Here is a 20,627-nt window from a genome sequence, read left to right as displayed (position 1 = left end):
CAACTGCATTTTCATTCGTCATTAGCTAAAGTAGCTTGGAAGTTATACGAATGAGAAATCTGTTGACAAGCACTACTATTCATTAAGTGAAAAGGGTCGCAGCAAATCAATCATTAGTAGGTCAGTATGTTTCATATAGTGTGTCAGTTCTCGCATTGGACACCAATGTGTATAATTAAGACTTACAGTTCCATAACGAGGTAGACTTTGTTTTTGTCCTCATATGTTTCCAGAAGCTGGACTATATTTGGATGCTTCAACCTGGAAGAGCAAGTGCACACAGTAGATATAACAACCTGTCTTGAACATATTGATGGGGCAGCGCAAATCACAATGACACAAGGAAATAACGCAGAACATTGCTCAACAAATCAGTACCAACTGGCCCCAGTAACAACTCGCCCAAACTTTGATTCTTCTGCAACCTATCTTTTTGTAACAAGAGCTGCATATTAAAGCAGTAGTGCTCCTTTTCAAAGCCCTGTGATACAACATGCATGAACTACAGGTTCCCAGTGAACGAAGGAAGGGCAATTTCAAGGGCTCGTTTTTCTTTGCTTGACACAACAGTGATTAAAACTAACAGGCAAGAAACGCATGGAAAGTATAGGGGATGTTATTTTGTAGTAATTATGATGTAAATGTGAAGAAAGTAGCTGTGGTTCACCGCTGTAGCTCAGTTGGTAGAACATCAGACGCGTTATTCTTCATCAGACGCGCAGAAAGTGCTTCCAAGTGATGTTATTCACTAGTCACACTCTGTGACACTAGCCTGGCTCACTCTTGCTGACACAGCATGGCCAAAGTGTGGCCCCAACAATACTTTACCTTAATTCTCTGAAGAATCGAGCAACTTTGGGTTATTGGTTTCGCAGATGTACTGCATTTCCGTTAACCTGAACTTCAATTTTTTTTCTAGCATAAACATATTTCATAGATACCATCATTTTTAACCGTAAAGGGCTTCTGCAATTGTGAGGACAAATCACTGTGGTGTTTTTCCTGATAAATCAAATAAATGCTTTCGTCATCATCACGTAGAGTTGTGTAGCAGCACATTCATTAATTCATCTTTAAGAAAATGTCTGCAAAATTTTGCCTAATTTTCCAATTTCTGGAAATGAACACTGAGAAAGCACAAGCCTAATTCTAGTCTGCATCATGTGACGAACACTCCTGCGCAATCTGACCATCCACACAAAGTCTGTGGCTATAACAAATGTGTTTTCACGTATTTTCTGCTGACCTTTATTTAGACTGATTTATTTATTCATTTAAATAAATAAATTTAGATTTTGTGCTGACCTTAGCGGTAATCTATGGAGTCATCTGTTAAACAGGAACAGTGTGTTGTGCAAATCCACGTCAATGCTAATTTATGACAGATCAGTTCTCGCCAACCACACTAACAATAAGGCAATGTGCAAGTGTCCGACGAAAACCCACCTATATAGTGAGATCGCAACGTAATTGAAATAAAATGTGCACTTGCCACGTGAAACAAGATATTGATAGTGACATTTTAAAAGCCCACCTGGGTCTCCTGTTCAAAATGTCGAGGGTAAGCTATAACTTTGATGATGCATGGCTAGTAGCTACAAGTCCGGCCCCAGAAATGTCATAGTAAGTATGTTATTTTATTTGGCAAGTGGTTACCATATGTCAGTTTATGCGTAGGACTGTATATGCTGAAAGCATTTGGCTGAACATTTTGGATAATTCTGTGCATCTTCTTCTACTTCTTGTCACGAGAATAAAAGCGTGAGATTGTGTGTTACGTGCAACTCAGTTAGTATGCCTGTTTTCTGCTCACTAATCTTCAATGCGTGGTATTACTTGCAGTGCGTTTTATGTCTGCAAGAAATCGCCCCTTTCCATGACTGATGCAACATTGAGCACCTGCCCATTCCGAATGTTCTAGAACAAAATAGGTTACTCGGCAATCAAAAGTTTAGTGTAACAAAACTAAGCACTGGGACAACTTAAGGATTCTCGCAACGTAGATGCCAATGGTCATCTACGCAGTGCCACAGTTACTGGTGCTGGAAGATAGCTAGAGATATTAAACTAGGAAGTGAACGCGTTTCAATGAATGGCATTCATACAGGCACAGAATCCTTGAAAAATCATGCAGCTGCTAGCTACTTTTTGTGTTGCAGACAATAACGAAGGCAGTCATAAAGTGCCCTATTAAGATGTTTACAACAGTGCAGGTGATGCCATTAAAAGCCTCATAAAGGCCTTGCAAAAAGGAAGCGGTAGAATGAAGCAATGCTGTTGTGAAGAAAAAAGAAAGTTTGTCAGCTAATAAGAAGAAATGCTGGCATTTACTGCTCAGCCTAGTTTCATGGAACATCCAGCGACCATATTATTGTCGCTTTTGAACAGTAGCGATATCCAGAAATATTAATGCACACCCATTCTCAGTGCTACCCTGGCAAGTTGCAACATTTTACATGCACATTTCCAAGTCAGAACTACTACCTGCTTTCTGTGTTCAGGCCTATCGCCACAAAAAAAGACTAAGAGACAACTGTTCTATACTGTGACACAAGTGCAACAGCTGGTTCACATAGGGGTGAACTTGCACAGCATGAGTGGCATCTATGTGCACAATACATCCTGTACGGTAAGAGAAGAAGCGGGTCTTCATTGAGTACCATAGGTTGAATGCCTAGCGTGCCACTGCAGATGGGTGTGTTGAAGAATAAAGTGTACTAGTAAGGGCAGCTAGTGTTCATGCTCAAGTAGTGGGCATGTTGTTGCTAAGACAAGCAGTCAGTTCGACAGGCACACAACAAAACCACCCCTACATGCACTGCTCACAACTCCGAACACTGTTGTACCTTCAATCACATGCCTGCTAGCTTCATGAGATTACTTCTCAGTGAAAAGTTAAACAGTTGACTACCTGCGTCTGGAACCCTTTAAGCTAATGGAAGACTATAAATAATATCCTAGATCAGTTTCTAAAGCAAGGCTGCCTTTTCAAAACTCGGTGGATTTCATTAGTGAAAGAGGAGTATGCTGATTACCTGAGATTCTGTCACCCATTCCAGTTAGGAATGATTAAGAATTTACAGGCCAGACTACATGCACAGCAGCTTTGAAACTTTGATGTAGGGTGTATAAATGCTTGCAATGCTCTTGATCCTTTATTCTGCATCGGCTTAAGTACGGAATCGCTAAAAGGTGGTTATCGAATTAACCCTTTGCAACAAGCACTATGATTGAATAAATGCATGAAATTTACATAACTTATCTAATATTTATCTAATTGTGAATATTTATCTGATTTATAATATATTACAATATATCTAATTTATTTATATAGGTGAATATTTTATCTAGTTATTCTATAGTCAGTCACGCTATATTTTTTCATAAACCAAATTCAACGATCCACTCAAATTACATGTGACAGCTATCTGCTGGACAGCGAGCATTGCTATAAAGGCAAAAAAGAAATCTTTTGAAGTTCCTGCTGAACCGCCATACATCCCAACTTCTCAATAAACACGGATACTGCCTTCACCAAAACAATCATGTGTAGCAGAATATTTTAATCAGAGGTGATATAAACGTCCTTTCTGCAATAAGAATGCTTAATTAACCATTAGCTCAGTGTTTGGGGTCTCTTCCTTGCCAATAGTGCACCGAAATGGCAAAAGTAAGTCGCATCTCCAAATAGGACTCAGTGTCACAAAGGGTTAAGGCCCATGCCACACTCATGTCCAGCATTGAGTCTGCAGCAAAAAGGCTCGCACTGACCTTCTGAGGACTTTAATTTCGTTCTCCAGGGAGTCCTCTTTCCCCTTGAGGGCCTTTTTGTCGATACACTTGATGGCGTGCATGACTCCTGGGGTGTCCTTACTCTCCGCAAGCACAACCTGGGAGAATGCCCCCCTGAAAGAACAAAAAGACGGAAGGAACTCGAGCAGGATGTGTGTTTGAAGAATTCGGTGCAGTGAAAGTAAGCTTTTTTGGAGCAAAATGGCTCCGGACGCATAACAAAGATGCAAGTATAGACACATGTCCCATTCTGACATCATAAGTTTTCACTGCATCAAAAAAATTTCAGCGCAGTAAGCTCACACTGGCACACCCTCATCAAATGACAGGCAAATGTAGATACGTCAGAGTAGCCAAGGAACCAAAAGATGAGACAAGATGCAAAGGATGGATATACAGCGAATGAAGATGCTCTATCATGTATACCTAGCCGCCATGGATGCAAGCTAGGGTACTTTGATGCAAGTGATTTCCCAAACAAATATTGTCCCATGACTGCTCGTACTTCCACACTCATACGATGACCTAATGACCTTAGACTGGAGCTAAGAATAAGTGTTAAAACATCTGTGACGGAACACAGTGTTGTGTCCAGTGCAGCGTGAAAAATCGATTGCCACGAGCAATTTCTGAGCCATCAGCTCATACAGCTATGTTGAAAAGAAATGGAAGATTCATTGCAATCCGGCATTTTGACTGAGATATCAATCATGAGAACAGTATGGGCATGTAGTCCTAAAAACAAAGAAAGTATTCTACGACAGACGCAACATGTCAAGAGTTCTAAGACGGGCGTTATAAGCACACGACCAGCATGTATTCGCACCAACAAAGAACTTGGGTCTGTGACATTTCTGCGTGTCAGACAATGTAACAATTGATATGTAATCAATTGCTTCAATCAATTGCATCTTGTAGTAGACTCGTCATTGAGTTACGATTTTTTTTACCCGGTAAAATTCACTGTAATCTGAGTACTTTCTTCCTAAAACAAGGGTGTCAATGCAGGCTAACAGGTATTTCGTCGCAAGGTTTAGTTGTAGCACCAAGTAACAAAGTTAGGAAAGTTAAACAAAAAAAAGAGGGGCCCTGGCAGGTAGGCTTTATTTCACCCCAGTTTCACATCATGACTACTTATACACAGCCGGTAATTATGTCTAATTGATAAGAAAAGCGTCAACAGGTGACTCAACTTTGATTACTCAAATTTGGCAGGAACTACTGTAGCCCACCTGCGATTGACGTGCATCAACTTTTCAGATATGCATGTTCATACAAGTTCAGGCTCGAGCAATGCAAAGGCCAGTCAGCTGCACGTCAACAGAAAATGGCTATGAATCTACAGAGTTTAAAACAGTTACCTTATTTGCTACTGCTCCTCAGAATTGGACTAATGTCCCACCAATAAACTCACAGCTCCTTTTTCCTAAAGGAACCTCCGCCTGTTTACTTACACAGCTTGTAAATCAAGGACCAAGTCCTGATAGATTATGGACAGACCAAATGCTCATAGATCATTTGCTTAACTACTCAATTCGTAAGTAGTCTAAAGGAGCTTAATAGAATGACAATGCCACATGCGGGAATTAAACTCTCATGTCAGTATACAGAAATGAACCTGGATGGCTTCCACTGGTAATCAGAAGAATTAGGCAAACCTAATCACCAAACTTAAGAGGGGCAGAAGATGTGTGCATTGCATGAGGCTTGTTTACAAGTGCTCATCAGGCAATTTCAGCATGCAGCTCTTTAGTGGCTACCACTGATCATAACATGCAAATGACAGCACCTCGGGTAGGGGTCTCGAGTACCACAGTGTATGAGGCTACCAGATTTTTTTTACCTTGTCTATATACATACACACCTTCCATAGAAAGTGATGTTACAGGAAATACGGAGGGCAGTAACAACACTGGCACAGACATCATGCAACTTTGCCCAGCAACTATGCAATGAAAATGTTTCTACGTTATGTGGCTCTTCTCATCAAGGAAAAATGAGAAAGAACTGCGGGCTGATATAGTCACTGTCCGCGCCTCACGTCGATGACTAAATAAAATACTGCCGGTGCCGTGCGACAACAGCTCTATGTCTTCTTCAATTAAACTCCACGCCACAAGGTGGCTGCACCAACCGAGCTGCTTTCATTTACATCTCCAGTAACCCCATATTCAGTAAAACCCATACATGGGCAGGCTATACAGCTCGCTATTGTACACAAACCATGTCAGCCACCTAAGCGTTCATGTTTGCCCTCCCGAACAACCTTAGCTTCAGAAAACAATGCCCCTCCTCTGTCACACACGTCATAGAGAGGCCTACGGGAAGCATATGCGCCATGCAAGCAACTGTAATAGCGAGATCACAATCACCAATGAACGCAGAAGGGCAGGCGGGAAGGACACTTACTGTATGGAATTGCTGTCACAATTAGTTATTTGTTAAAGCTGCCATTTGAGAGCAGCAACTGTTCGCACAACAATAGGCTATATGAAGGACAGAATGACTTTCTACCATATGAAAAACACAGGCCAGGTGTCCTAGCTAAGTCATGTTGTACTCTTTTTCATATTTTATATGCTTTCACCAAAGCTTGGAACATTTGAAACCTAACGGCTGCCTTTATCGAAGGAAACCATTCCGCTATTTTTGCGTATGCTCCACAGCTTCTGCAAGAAATTCAGGTATTGGTCGCTTTACTTTTGCTGACTGATGACAAGCTAGCAGTAAAATGTGCTTCTTTTCCTTAAGAGGACATGAAACAATATCGATGTGAGTGCGTTCACATAATTACACAAACCTGTATATCTTATAAGATTTGGCTTAAGTCGGCTGAAACACCCGGTACACTACAACCAAAGGGGTGACACAAAAAAAGTATTATTGTATGCAGATTTCAGATGAATAAATAGACATCTTTAACAGGAAAGTACGTCAAGTAAAAGTACGTCCCTGCCATATACAACAGAAAATTGGTGCTTCCCTTGCAGGTTCCTACGTACACAGGAACACAAGCAGGTAAATCAGTCACTGAGAGAAATAAATGCGCTGTGAAATGTTGACATGTCAATGTGCCCTCTACAGGGACAATGAAAGATTTTTTTTTGAAGATTGAGAACGTTTGCAACTTGTAGATAATATGCCCGTGAACATGAAATCAAGACAATATTTTGCTGCATACAACAAGGAGCGTACGGTCGAGCAGAAGATTGCCTACACCTACAGCTTTCACGGCAACCTTTATGATGACCTGCCGATGACGTCACAGACCAACACAACAGTCCTTAGACTAGCGTTGGAATGCAGGCTAGCTGGTACACTGTCCTGTTGTTATGGAATCACGATTGCTGGCAGTTACCGAAACAATAATTAATGGTGTACAATGTATATTGCCACAAGTTATTCGACACCCTTTGACGAAGCACGCCACTTCCTGCTTTTATAAACTCCGCCACACAACTGGCACGCAAAGCACGCAATACAACGCCGGACTGCGCGTGCCACAACATCACTGGCTGAAGAAGACTAGCGGCTCATGGAATGAGCGGCTCGCATCTACATGTGTGAAGAAGAGGTAGATGAGGTTCGGACTAGCTAGCGTGGAACATCCTTGCAAAAAGTTGTGTGTCTTGAGTTGACAGGCACAGGTTCACCCTAAATAAATAGTTATTTTAGCAGCAGGCGCTGTATTTTTTGGTTACAATATGCAGGATGGGATTAACGTATCACTGTGATATAGCACGTTCTAAGCAAACCCAAAAGTCTGAACCCGGCTATCAACGAGGCAGCTGCATCTAGGACTATGTTCTGCAGAGCAAGCATGTGGCTTGCTTACACCTAGTAGCTTAAGTAGTGCTGCCAATTGCTTGTAACATGGAGTATTGGCCTCGAGATCAAACAGAGTCGGCACGCGGACGAAACCCTGTAGTGTGGATAGCTCTTTGCGTTGTCTGCTAGCCACAACGTGCTCGCATAACACACGAATGTCGCCAAAGACCAGCACCCCATTCATTGGCAAAGTGCGCTTCTCTTACACGTGATAGGTACATTAGATAGATTCGCCAACGATCAGCTTAAACTGCTCACAGCGAAGCGCCGCCGTGTACATTAGGATGCGTGCCACCGACCGCCCATCCACACTAACATGGCGGCGACGCTGCCACCTGCAGCCCGATCTTGCGGCGAATAGTGTAATGCAGAAAAAAAAAGCACATATGCAGACATAGCACTAATCCAGTGTCTGCATTCCACTGTCCACATCTCGCTTGCATTACACTAACGCTTCAAGCCCACAGAAGCAAGTACTAATTGCCATTCATTATTGCGACTTACTCCCAAACATAAGCCAGCGCACACGCTTGCACTAATCTCCGATCTTGTTGCAAATTGGAAATGGAAGCCATTAGTACACTTTGCCCGTCCAATTACTCCTTCCTTGTTGGTTACCATATGTGCACCATAAAAAGAAAGTGAGAAGGAACCATGTAAGGAATTTCTGTGGGTGCGATCCCACATGAGAGAAAACATTTTGCTTAGTGATGAATTCTTTTTACAAATTTCTGTGGGGGATGTATTCAATAAGAAACGCTGCATTCCCTCAGATGTGTTCTCATCCTGAACACAGTTCTGCAAAATGGTGCAATCAACCTTGCATTGGTACTACATTTGAGGAATAACTTGGAACAGAGAGGCTGACCTAAATTTGAGTACTGAGGTACTGCGAGGGTGTTCAATCGGCAACAACAAATTAGCATGAGTTGAAGCACCATCCATAACAAGACAGATTCGATTTCCATAGGAATGGGGCATGGCTATGTGCCGCCCTTGTAGAAAAGCAAGCCGCAGGGTTGGCTTGTATGCGTGTGTCTGTAATGGAAGTCAGACCAAGCAAATACAATGTTGCTATGATCGCAACTATGTTATACCAGCGTTCAACAAACAGTAGGCTTTTAATGTCTTCTTTTCCAACACAAAGTATTTCGTATGTTTGTCACACCAACTATGTCTCATTCAGCACTTAATTTTTTTCACTACTTCAGGCCATCATAAAAGTTTCATTACTTTGGTGCTATTATGTGCAAAGACATCAGTTCTTAGTTATTCGAGTGAAACTTCCTTCTTGTATATAAACAGTTCGCTTTAAAATGTTATAAATGCATACTGGGTGAATAGAACATCCAAGGTATATGTGAACAGAGTAAAATTACAGGTCATCAGTTTGGTCAATCAATAGTTGAGCGCAACAGCCACACTCTTCCCGAAAACTGCTGCTGATGCGAAGGATTGCTCTCTAGCAAATGTACCAGCCGCATTAAGCAAGTTCTCCAGCTGATTTGACCTTTTGCAAGTATGATTCACTAGTGTTTGTTGACAGCTATAAAGCACAAAACAGCATTTGCAAAGAATTTCGCACAACAGCAATATGTGACTTTTACATCAATCACTTTGGGCCTATTAAAGCGAGGGCATGGGATAGCATTTGCAGTCATGCTCAGCACCTGATGGCTGTTACGAGCAAAATTTTTAACGAAATAACGAGGCACCAGTCATCAGTCAAATAATTTTTGATACCTTTGTTTCTATACATGACGCAGAGTTCACGTAACGCCGTTAAATTCTATATGCAGGTCGACCACAGTTTTACAGTACTAATGGGCATTTGCGAATGCCATGTTACTGTTTCACAACCTGTCGAGATTCTCCACAGCAGTGCTGTACAAAACTAATGATGGTAGAATGTCTGAAATAATGAGCTTTTTATAGAGACCACATTTTGTGGTTTGTTTTTAACATCCTGCTTTCTTTCCGTGAGTCAGCTGTTGGTTTTATCACTGCACTCACAGAAACAGCCATTCCTTGCACAAAAAATCAACATGCATAATGAAATCATTAATAAACGTTCAATAATTTAAGTTCAGTAGCTAATCACGTTATGACACATATTGTAATTTACTGAATTACAGCCCTAAGTTCATAAGGTGTGTCTACACAGAATGAGTTTTCAGAATGGTGTTATTTATTGACATTTTAATTTCAGAAATGTGCAACAATAGACATTGCTTATCCAGTATATTTTTAGTAGCTTAAGTGCACAATATTGCCTTTTCCTTGAAAAGTAATCAGAACAACAGCGGAGTTTTATTGCAAGTTTGACTGGTGTATATGTATTTGAAACCTGTGTCATCCTTGCATTATCTTCTGACTGGACATGCCTACCAGACTGACTGGCTACGATTTGTAAACTGCAATATGTGCCGTTAAGTTAATAGCAAACTTAATTAGTTAGTCTTTGTTATTTAGTCAAGTTATGCATTTAGGTCTTATTGTGCAAGTAACATACAGTTCTTCGAGCAATCAAGTTCTAAGAAGAGAATTGAGGTACATCTTCCATAGGCAACATCGAAAAATTCTAGTGAGTCTTAAAGGAAACGCCTAGGCATACAGTGTTGCTAGCTATCCACGAGCTGTACATAAGAAAATAGATCACATTTCATGTTATTAGTCCTCTACGACCAACTTTGTCGAACATGAGCTATCCAGTAAGTTGAGAAGTTGAGCACTTTCAAGTACGAAAGATTGCCTCAACAAGGAAACCAAGTACTATTACTACAAAAAAATATATATAATAGCGAATACCGCTGAATAGAAACAGTGAACTTAAACCAAGATTTGTGATTTATCAACAGAACTACCTTGTTGAAATGGCTCCCTGAAATACCATGTTTCCTCAAAAGAGCAGCGCTGTTGAAACCTCATGCTGGCCTTTGATTGTCAATGTTTTCGTCAAAAGTCTACGAAACCATCCTGACAATTAGGCTCACGAGATGACTCAAAGTGCACAGAAGTTATTGATGGCGTTTTTCAATGTAAGTGAATAGCCGAATGTTCCGTGAACACTCATTCTTCATTAAAGGAGTGACTTTAAAGGAAGGAAGAGATTTTAAGGGCGTGCGTTTGTAGTAGCAAGCCTCTTTTGTTTCATTGAATAATTACGGGAGAAAAACAGTTGTTCACTGACCCATCCATAACAACAGTAAAGCTGGACAACACGCACATTTCAAAGAGCTGTAATAGTTGGCGCTCGGCAAATGAATGTGCCCCCACAATATCAATGGTTGGTTGTGCCAGTACACATGCTCCGTGAATCAACTCCATTTTTGTATCAACAGTTAATGTCTACCCGCTAACAACAATAAGAAGGAGCCAAACAACATTTATTGACTTGAAAGGGGACAGAAGCATAGGCAGGGCACTGTCATTGCCACTACCTAAGAGAAAAAGAGTTGACGAGTTCAGATGGAACGGCTAAACTCTGTGTCCTTTTCCTAACTCCATTATCTCCACATATCTCCATAGAGTTTCTCCACATTAGGACCTTCTTACGGGGACTTATTCCGGAATACGTTTCTTTCAAACATCTCGCACGTGGTGAAACACGTCGCTCTGGTTTCAGTAATAAAGAAAGAAAAGGCTCGCTGAACTACCGACACTGCTAGCAGCAAAAGACAATAAAAAATTAAAGGCAAAGACAAAGCATTTCACATGCCACCTGCGTCTTATAATCTTGCACCTCGGATGCTTCATAAAGCAAGATCTAATGCTTGAACTCAACAGCTGCCACTTAACGAGCCCTCCAAGCTGCAATGACGCATGACCTGTTGTCGAGATAAATATAAACACCATCACAAGACACCTCTGCTAAGCACCATGCATGAAGCCCTAATTGCAAGAAGTGCAGCCGGCTGGCATCTATCAAGGAACGCAAGACAGATGATATTACACAGAGCATTCCTAGCGATATTGCTTGCATTGTTGATCATGTCTGTTCTAAGAGCAGCTACAGGGGCTAGTTGGTTGTACATCTTGGGGGGGGGGGGGTTAATCGTGCTTTTTTAATGTACAGGAGCTGACTGAATACACCACAAACGCAGAGCGCAGACTAACAACTGTTTTCTTTCAAGACATTTCCGTCACATATATACACAAAAGATGGCATCGCGAAAACCCGAGGCAAGATACAAAAACTCATTGGGCATGCGCATGATAAAAGTTAGGTTGTTTTTATAAAATGAATTTCTTTTGAGGAAAGATTAACGGATGGTGCGCTGATACAATTGTCGGCATGTGCCTGCGTCCTCATATAAGACACCGTTATTACTTGTTCCCTTTTATCATGAACCTGTGACAAAATTGTATCTTGCCTCAGGTTTTTGCCATGCCATGCTTTGTGTATATATGTAACGGAAATGTCTGGAAATAAAACAGTTTTTATTCTGCGCTCTGTGTTTGTGGTGTATTCAGTCAGTTCCTGCATGTTAAAAAAGTGCGATTACCCCCAACATGTCTCTTCTCTTTTAGTGTTAAGTTATTCATTGCTATCACTGCATATGCTGTTCTTGTACGATGTATTACTCCCCCATTACTTCATTTTTTACATATACACCACATCATTAAATGATGTGCAGTTGGACGCTTTTCTATAATGTTTCATTTCTTTCTATATGTGCCTAGTGACACATCCTCACAATTAAAAAGCTCACCTGACAAGTGTTAGTCAATAAATAAACAAGAACATTGTGCTCATGTGGTGGTAAACCAAACATGGGAGCTCAGCATGAGCGTTTTTAATTAGAAGGTTTGCACGCACTTGTAAAACGCCGTGTGTGTGTGTATGCATGTGTGCACTCTCCAAAATGAAAAAAAATGCATTCCAGGGCCATTTCCTGCTTGCAATGTCAAATAAAATATGTAAGTTGGGCCCCTCTTAGCTGGCCACCGAGGCGCAGCTATTTAAAGATCAGATAAAGAAAAATTATAAAAATTACTGGCCAAAATGAAAGTATAAATAATTCTCGTTTGTTCAGTTAAGCTAGGTACATGCTGCAGGTTAACTTTTATTGTAAGACTCTGGATAAAAATTTGGTGTTCTTAATATTGGCTGCATTTTCGGCTCTTTGATTTTAAGACACTGGGTACGTGCCCGTGCAAAAATGACAGTGGAAGTGCCCAAAACATCTTCACGGTAAGAACTTCATGGTCACAAAAGGGCCTTTCAAGAACACAAAAGGGCATATTCACATCCACTACAGGGTTTTTGATGTAAAAATATTTTGAGAATGTAGTACTTATTCAGACAGTAGTACAAAATATTCATGTGAAGAGAACAGCCTACCTACCCGCCACAGTGGTCTAGTGGTTATGGTGCTCGACTGCTGACCAGAAGAAGGTCGTGGGATCGAATCCCGGCCACGACGGCCGCGTTTTCGATGGAGGCGAAAATACTTGAAGCCCGTGTACTTAGACTTAGGTGCACGTTAAAGAACCCCAGGTGGTCAAAGTTTCCGGAGCCCTCCATTACGGCATCCCTCATAATCATATCGTGGTTTTGGGACGCTAAATCCCAACGGTTATATTAGAACAGACTACCAGACAAAACTAATGGGCAATAGTACTAACTTCAACACAGTTCCTTAGCATTTGCCTCCTGCTCAGAAGCTCTGCGGTGTTGCTTTTCACTATTTTTCCAAATCCTCTAGGCTTCACAGCCTTTGTAATGTCACTGAGTGCTTGTGCTTTCTCAGCAGACAAATTTAGCTAAAGCAGATGAACCGGCAATGACTGTTTTTTTTTACAGCAAAAACTCGGGGATGCACACTTCAATGTTTACAACATTTCAATGTTGGCTAGGCATACCGGGCACTTTTACATGACCTACTCGTTAACATTTTGCGGGGAAACGGTCGTGGATGTCGCAGAACTAGAACGTGAACTTTGAGGGTCCAAAAGCGCAACGAGCATCGCAATCACTGTGTCCTCATTGGCCACAACGAAAACAGTAGCAGTTCCTCATTAATGCAGGAAATGGTCACAATTAGGCGCCTGTTTGTGGAAAAAAAAAAGTCCATTCAAGGGGTCATAGCATAAATATCGCATTTATGGCAAAGGAGCTCTGTGAAAACATGTAAGGTGCTGGGATTTGCCCCGTAAGTGTAACAGTCATCTATACATGACCAGCACAAAGCCATAAAATATGACGAGATTTTTCCCTCTGAAAAAACCTTCAAGCATGTGCTTTCCTTTTCAGCCATGTGCTGCTTTCATGTTCACGGCGATATTCAATTTCAGCAATACATTATTTTTAAGCTACGAAAACGAAAAAGATAAACAACTAGAAGACCGCAGTACAGCAAGAAAACGAAACACGCGATTAAAACAATGGCAGAGAATGCCACTTCGACAGCTCTTCTCGAGAAACGTAATAAAAAACAAGAAGGCAAAGGGAAAACAGCGCGCAGTAGGTTTCCACAGTTCTACAATCTATCACTGTCGCTACTTTACACAATAACAAACACCTTGTTTTTTTTTCTTTTCTTTTCCCGGTGTACAGCTTGTTTCTCAACGCGGCATATGTCTGACTCATTTCGTCCTGACTCGCTTCTTGTTGCATATTTCCTTGCCGAGCTTCTGTACGTACAATGGATAACATGCCCGGCAGACAATGCAACAGTATCGAGCTCATGATCTGTTTGTTTCGTCTTTTGGCCTATTCTGTTTGCACCAGCTATCTCATAAGCTATGGGTACCGAGCTCCTACGTCAAGAATGCCGCTTCCTTGTCTGACATGCCAGGTCATCAATTTAAGATGGCCCCCCAACTCCCACCCTCCAGGAAAGACCTTGATTTACGAGACTGTACTTATCTGAGGCCTGCAAACCATCCACTGGAATTCTCACGTGCGATCGTGCCAATTTGTGAACTTTTAAGATCTTTACAAATCACCAGAGAGTTGAACAACTGCTCATCATTTAAGTATGCCCCGAGCACATGTCCTTTGTGGGAGACACAGATACTTTATTGCTGGAGATTAAACTCAAGATCTGGCACACAAGCAGCAGAAGACTTGAAGCAGATGAGCAACACCGTTTTTAGGTAATGGTAGCTAGTTTTGATGATGTTAGTGTTGCCGATTTGGCCTGCTTCAGGAGGGTGTCTGTGCAAGTTCGCTAGACGCAATTAGTACCCCTGTATATGGTACCTTGGAACAGGTGGAATAGGTGTCTCACCTGTGTTCTATGTGTGAACAGCTGTTCCACATGCCAAAAGAACTCTTTTCTTACGTTTTTACCTTTACACTCGCTCAACTGCGATGCCACATCTTTATAAGCCTTTAAAGCTTTGTAGTGAAGGGAATTTCTTTTCATAAAATCTGATTCAACATTCATAATGTTGTTAAAAAATTCTAAACTCATAAGATATGGGAACATGTGGGAGAGTTGACGAGGGATATGTGCACCAACAACCAAAAGAACAACATAAAAGAGCTAAAATGTAAAACCTCCAAATAACAGTGTTCCTATCATCTGTGGTACTTATTTAGTGCATGATTAGTAAAAGCTTGTTCAGCTGACACAGAACATTAAACGATTCTGGGTTTAAACATTAAACGATGCTTGGGTTTCCCATGACAGGTGGAAGAAATCAAGAAAACCAAAAGGCCGACCGCTGAGAGGCTAAATGACAGTGCCTGCTTTATATATAAAAAAGGTGACTGCTTTCAATAGGACCTCCAGCTAAAGGGCTTTCCTTTGTCTTAGTCACTTACAATGAAGCATTGACAAACTTGACACTGCACTTCATGACACATCACTTCTAAAATTCGCTTGGAACATCATAATCATCATCGTCAGCCTGTCTTAGGTCCACTTCAGGACGAAGGCTGCTCTCGATGGTCTCCAATGCACCCTGTCCTACGTGAGCTGATTCCATTTCATGCCTCCAAATTTATTAATTTCTTTGCTCCACTTAATTCTTTGCCTGGCATCCAATCTCCTGGTATCCATTCTGACACTCTAACTGACCATCATTTATCTGTGCTCATTACGTGACCTGCCCATGTCCATATTTTTCCTCTTAATATCCGTTACGATATCGGCCACCCCTGTTTGTTATCTAATCCATCTCTTAGAGTTAGGCCTATCATTTTTCGTTCCATTGCACGCTGTGTGGTTCTTAACTTCTTGGTTTCTTTGTTACCCTCCAGGCTCCTGTCCAATTCCTGTCCAATGTCTGATTCTGTATGTGGCATATGTCCATTGCAGTAAATACTAAAGCAACACGCAATTCAAACAGAGCGTGCCCCCCAGTATACCTGTCAGTCAAGATATATGAATGAGTATGCCGCTATTCCATCGATTTATGTAGGAAAAAAAAAGTCGGTAATGCCACAACAAAGTTTTGCATTCGTCCATCCATCGGTAATGACACCTTTCACAAAATCCACTAGCTGTGGTGCGAGAGTGATCAGATCAATTACTGTATATGTGTGGATAGCACCTCAAGCAGACTTAGATAAGTACCTTGACCTATTTGAAAACAGCCTGGGGTAATTCAAAAATTTAATCCAAAGACTACATCGAAAATCCTGGCTTCTTCACAACGGGAAAAATGTGCACTTTATATCTCAACAACTCGACATCTTTGGAATGACAAGTGAATTTCTCAAGATGTGACAACAATAAATTCTGATAGATAGACTGCACTTATCAATTTAAACACTTCCTTAAGCTAAGTAATAAAAGATATGTTAACATACAGAGTGCTTTTTTAGTGTCTGAAAATTTTAGTGCCTTTTAATTATTGCCCCCCAACCCAGGAGGCACCTATAAATTTTGACCACACTAAAGCTGGGGCTTTAAAATACATTTTATGGCTTTAAAACAATGCAAATTCCAAGAAGCCTGAACATGACACACTAGCATGAGAGAAATGGGATAACAGCAAAACACAAATGCACTTATCTATTCTAACTTATGTATCTATGTTGTGTCTCTTGCAGCCCCCCCCCCCCCCCGAAATTTTGATGACACATGGTGTTTGATCTAAAATAAATCATGAAAATAGGCCTTTTTCTCAAATAGGCAGCAAGTGGGCCTCCCCCCTAAAAAAATTCCTGGCTACGGGCCTGGTCTCTTGCATATCATATTCATTCAATACCAACCAATACTATGTTCCATTCTGCTAAGCCGAAATTCCCAAAATACTTCGATTAGAGAAAAGAGGAACTTTTCAAGAGATTCAGAGGATAGAACAAACCCAATGTCATTTACGATAAGCAAACCTGACAAGCATGTCTCGGACGCAAGTGAGTACGAAGTGCCTTTTTAGAATCTTTCAGGGAGCAAATTCAAGCTCCACAAAGCACTAACATCAGAACGTAGGGTTTATTCCAATGCGTGTGCACTGCTATGTAGAACTGCTCTCAGTGCACACAATTTAAAGACTGCCGTCACCCACCAGAACTTCCAGCAGGAAGTTCTGGGACCAAACGTGAGGTAATGCCTTTTTCATATAGCGCAGCACATAGCTCTCAACAAATGCACTTTGCAAACTTCTCACTTTCTGTATTGGCTACAAGTATTCTAAGATCCGATGTGCGATGATGTAATAATGAAGGAGCACGTTAAGAACGTTATTCTAGCTGCCTTTGACTTGCTGCAAATACATTTCAACTTTACCGTTTAGTACATTTTTTTGTTTCGAACCCCTCACAAACCACACCACAAATGGAAAATTAAATGTTCTTTGCTTCCATGAATATGCAAGTTATGCACCCTATATTGTTTAGGTGTCCAACTTTTCATCTAGGCCCCTATGATTTCTTTTTTTTTTTTGTGTAGCAATAAAAGGACAAACCACTGTAATTAAAAAAAACTGGATGAGGTGATTGTGATTCATGGCTATTGGTAATGCGAATGAACTGTACAAGGAAAGTAACCACACAGCAGGAGCGCTAAGCAGTTTAAAATCCCGTATTCCTATTAATCTATTGTGATTGTCACTGCAACCGATTAACAACGCAAAGATATGAGGGGGATTACTAGTGCTGCCGTGCAGTGCCTACTCTCTGCTTGCCTGAACACCGAACCACCCCAACGTTGCGCCATATGACGAAGTTTTAGATAAAAACTGCAGCATGCAAAAGAATTCTCAGCACTGGAAAATTGATGCTGTGGTCATATGCAACTGCAAGATGCATCCAACACGATACAACCAACCGAAATCATTCCAACACATAGCCTTGACCTCGCCATGGGCTGAGGAATGCCACCTTTTAAATCGGACAGAAAAGGACAGGTGTAATTATGCTTCACAAAATGTTTCTGTGGACACGCATTCAATAAGTAGACATTCACAGTCGTGCATTTTCACATGGTGCCTATATTTCTCCTGTTGCCATGGGAGATTCCAACCTTCATTGAAGTGGAATTACATTACACTCTAATAGATGTGACCAAATTCACGTGGCATCACCATAGTCGAGCGTAATGAAACACATACGTCTAGCAATACATATCAGGTGCAAACCGAGCCTCACCGAGACAGGTGAAAGCGTCAAGGTATACCGGCATAATATTCAGAATTGGAATTTATTAATTAATGCTCAGTAATATAGAGGTAGATAGAAGGAGGTCCCATGGTCGAATACTGTATCGGACTTTCTGCAAATGCACATATTGTTCAGTTTTCCAAAGAATATATTGCTTTTTACTCAGATCAATGCATAAATAGGCTGGCTCACAGGTGAGATCGTCAACACCCGGTACCTTGATCGCATATCCTATAGCCGCGGCCAAATTCTCGCGAGCTCAGTCACAAAGCGTCGGAGGGGTTGTTTTGGGTGCATGCCGCGGCACAACACGTACGGGTTGCCAAGATTTCACATGTCTTTTCGGTGGTGTCAAGACCTCGCCTTCTCGCCAGCCTCCTTGCTATTTTCTGCCACCGCGCTCTCAATGCGTCGCTCTCAACACGGCAAGCGCATCCGCAAATACAGCGACGCAAGTGACAACAACGCACGGTGACATTTCAGTCGTGTTGTGCGCGTACCTGCCAAGGGAAACAAAACAGCCGCTTGCCGCGCGCGGCATGCCACCGAAACGATACGACGATACAAGATCAAGGCCGCATCTTGTTCCTGTGGAAGTTTCTTTCTGACGACATATACCATAAGCGCCCAAAAGATCCCACGGGAAAGCACCGTTTTCTTGGAACCTATACCAAGGCCGGAAATTAAGCAAGAATAGTGAGAATAAACTGTGTATCGATGTGGACAACTGAAAACAAAAACGTCATGACTTTTTGATGGCACATTTGTGATACGTGAGCGCTCCAGCATAAATTTCTCGGACATTCAGCTGAAAAGCGCCCTAGGCGCCGGCTCGCAGCCGGTGAGCGCCTTTCATTTCGTGGCAGGGGTTATCAGCGGTTCCACGCTAAGGACGTGATCGCTGCGACTCTGACGGGATGCGAGTAGCATAACGATGGATTCAGGGATATGAACGCGCGGTGAATATCACACAAACCGGACAGTGTGCTTTCCCGCGCGGATGACGCATTAAAACACGTACTCGCATTTCTTTCTTTCAATTGTTTTATATTTTTCTCTCACCCTCCTTTCTCGGGACAAACCCGATTAGCGGAGTCGCTCCTTTCGTCAGACACGGTGCGTCTTTTCAAACTACTCATCCATCCTACGCGCCGCCGCGAATTTCGTCGATCGGGTTGCAAAATCAGGTGCGCGTGTCTCGAAGAAACCAACGCCCGCTTTTAATTTACGAACTCCGGGATTGAGGTGACTGCGGAAAACGAGTGGAAAACAGGCCGTACACGTTAACTGGAGCGGCGTATCTACAGGGCGCGCATAGATCTACGGCTGCAGCATTGCCGTACCCGCACAGCGCGCGCCGATGCGTTTCGGGTGGGATTCGAAAGGAGAGGGTCTCTCGCATCAGGGCGAAATCGACTCGTACGGAGCCGTCACGGTTCGCACTGAGCTAGCAGGTCGGTATGGACGCGGTCTTTTAGCTAAAAGAGGCCTCGGCTTCGCGTCTTTTCGGAAGGCGCCGCAAATGCGGCTTTCGCAGCGCGCGCCGGGCCCGAGGAGACGCATCAGATCCGGCGAAAACGAAAGCTTTCCTGGGCGCGCGCGCGATAGATTTCGTATCCTTTTCCGCTGCCCACACGGGATGCAGCGGTAGCGACAAAACAAGTTCGCTCAGGACTTGAAGGTGAGACAGCTGCGAAAATTAAGATCGAGACGAGCAGGCAGCGAGAGAGCTCCAAGCGCCGACCGGAGAGACGGGAAAAAGAGAACCCCTCCGAGAGAGGCTCGAGACACTACTCACGTTCCGAGTAGATCCTTGAACTCATATTTATCCTCGACACTGACACCGTCTTTGTCCTTCTTTCGTTGCGAATCCTTTTTGCCGAACAGCGGCATGTCGGTAGCACGGGGCAGCCGCGTCGAATTACACCGAAAAACGAATCCGTACTCCTAAATAAAAGCCGCCGCTAAACACGCTACACCGGACGCCATGAGTACACTTTCCTAAAAGAGCGAGCGCCATTAGCCGTGACGTTGCGCGGAGCGCCCCCGGCGACGTCACGGTAAAGCGTTGGTGACGTCGCAAGGCGCAGCGAGCTGCTGCGGCTCGATACTTTCAGTTTTGTTTTTGTTTTCTCCTATGCCGGGGAGACGGAGCGCCGCGCTGAGCGGCAAGTCGCAGTGCCTGGCGCTCCGCTCTCCTTGGGGGTCTTCGTTGGCCGCCTCGCCGGTCTTTGTTCGGTGCAGAGCAAGACGAACCGTGAAAGGCGCACGAGCGAGAAAACATAAGCAAAGCCCAATTTCGGTGCCGGCTGCAGGGAGGCGAGAGCGCTGACGGATTTCTCTGTCGACGCGCATACAAAAAGAAGGACTTATCGCGAGGAAATAGCAAATCGCCAGTCGACATGCGGTGTGCACTGTATTTCCGGCTGAATGGGCGGGGTTTTTTGAG

The 20,627-nt window shown here is 42.6% G+C and overlaps 1 protein-coding gene across 1 annotated transcript in view; it reads right to left on the bottom strand.

Annotated features, from left to right (window-relative positions):
- Positions 1–20,225, bottom strand: part of LOC119371857 (calcium/calmodulin-dependent protein kinase type 1-like) — a 55,142-nt gene extending 34,917 nt beyond the window's left edge. The window contains 3 exon segments of the mRNA XM_037642322.2: positions 187–261; positions 3,772–3,906; positions 19,977–20,225. Coding sequence (XP_037498250.1) covers positions 187–261; positions 3,772–3,906; positions 19,977–20,071 — 305 coding nt within the window. The 5' untranslated portion in view covers positions 20,072–20,225.
- Between the last annotated feature and the right edge of the window lie 402 nt (positions 20,226–20,627).

Source organism: Rhipicephalus sanguineus, chromosome 10 (assembly GCF_013339695.2).
Source record: "Rhipicephalus sanguineus isolate Rsan-2018 chromosome 10, BIME_Rsan_1.4, whole genome shotgun sequence".
Classification (NCBI taxonomy): Eukaryota; Metazoa; Arthropoda; class Arachnida; order Ixodida; family Ixodidae; genus Rhipicephalus; species Rhipicephalus sanguineus.
The sequence above is the reverse complement of the archived record's forward strand: the minus strand, read 5'-3'. Positions and strand labels throughout refer to the sequence as shown.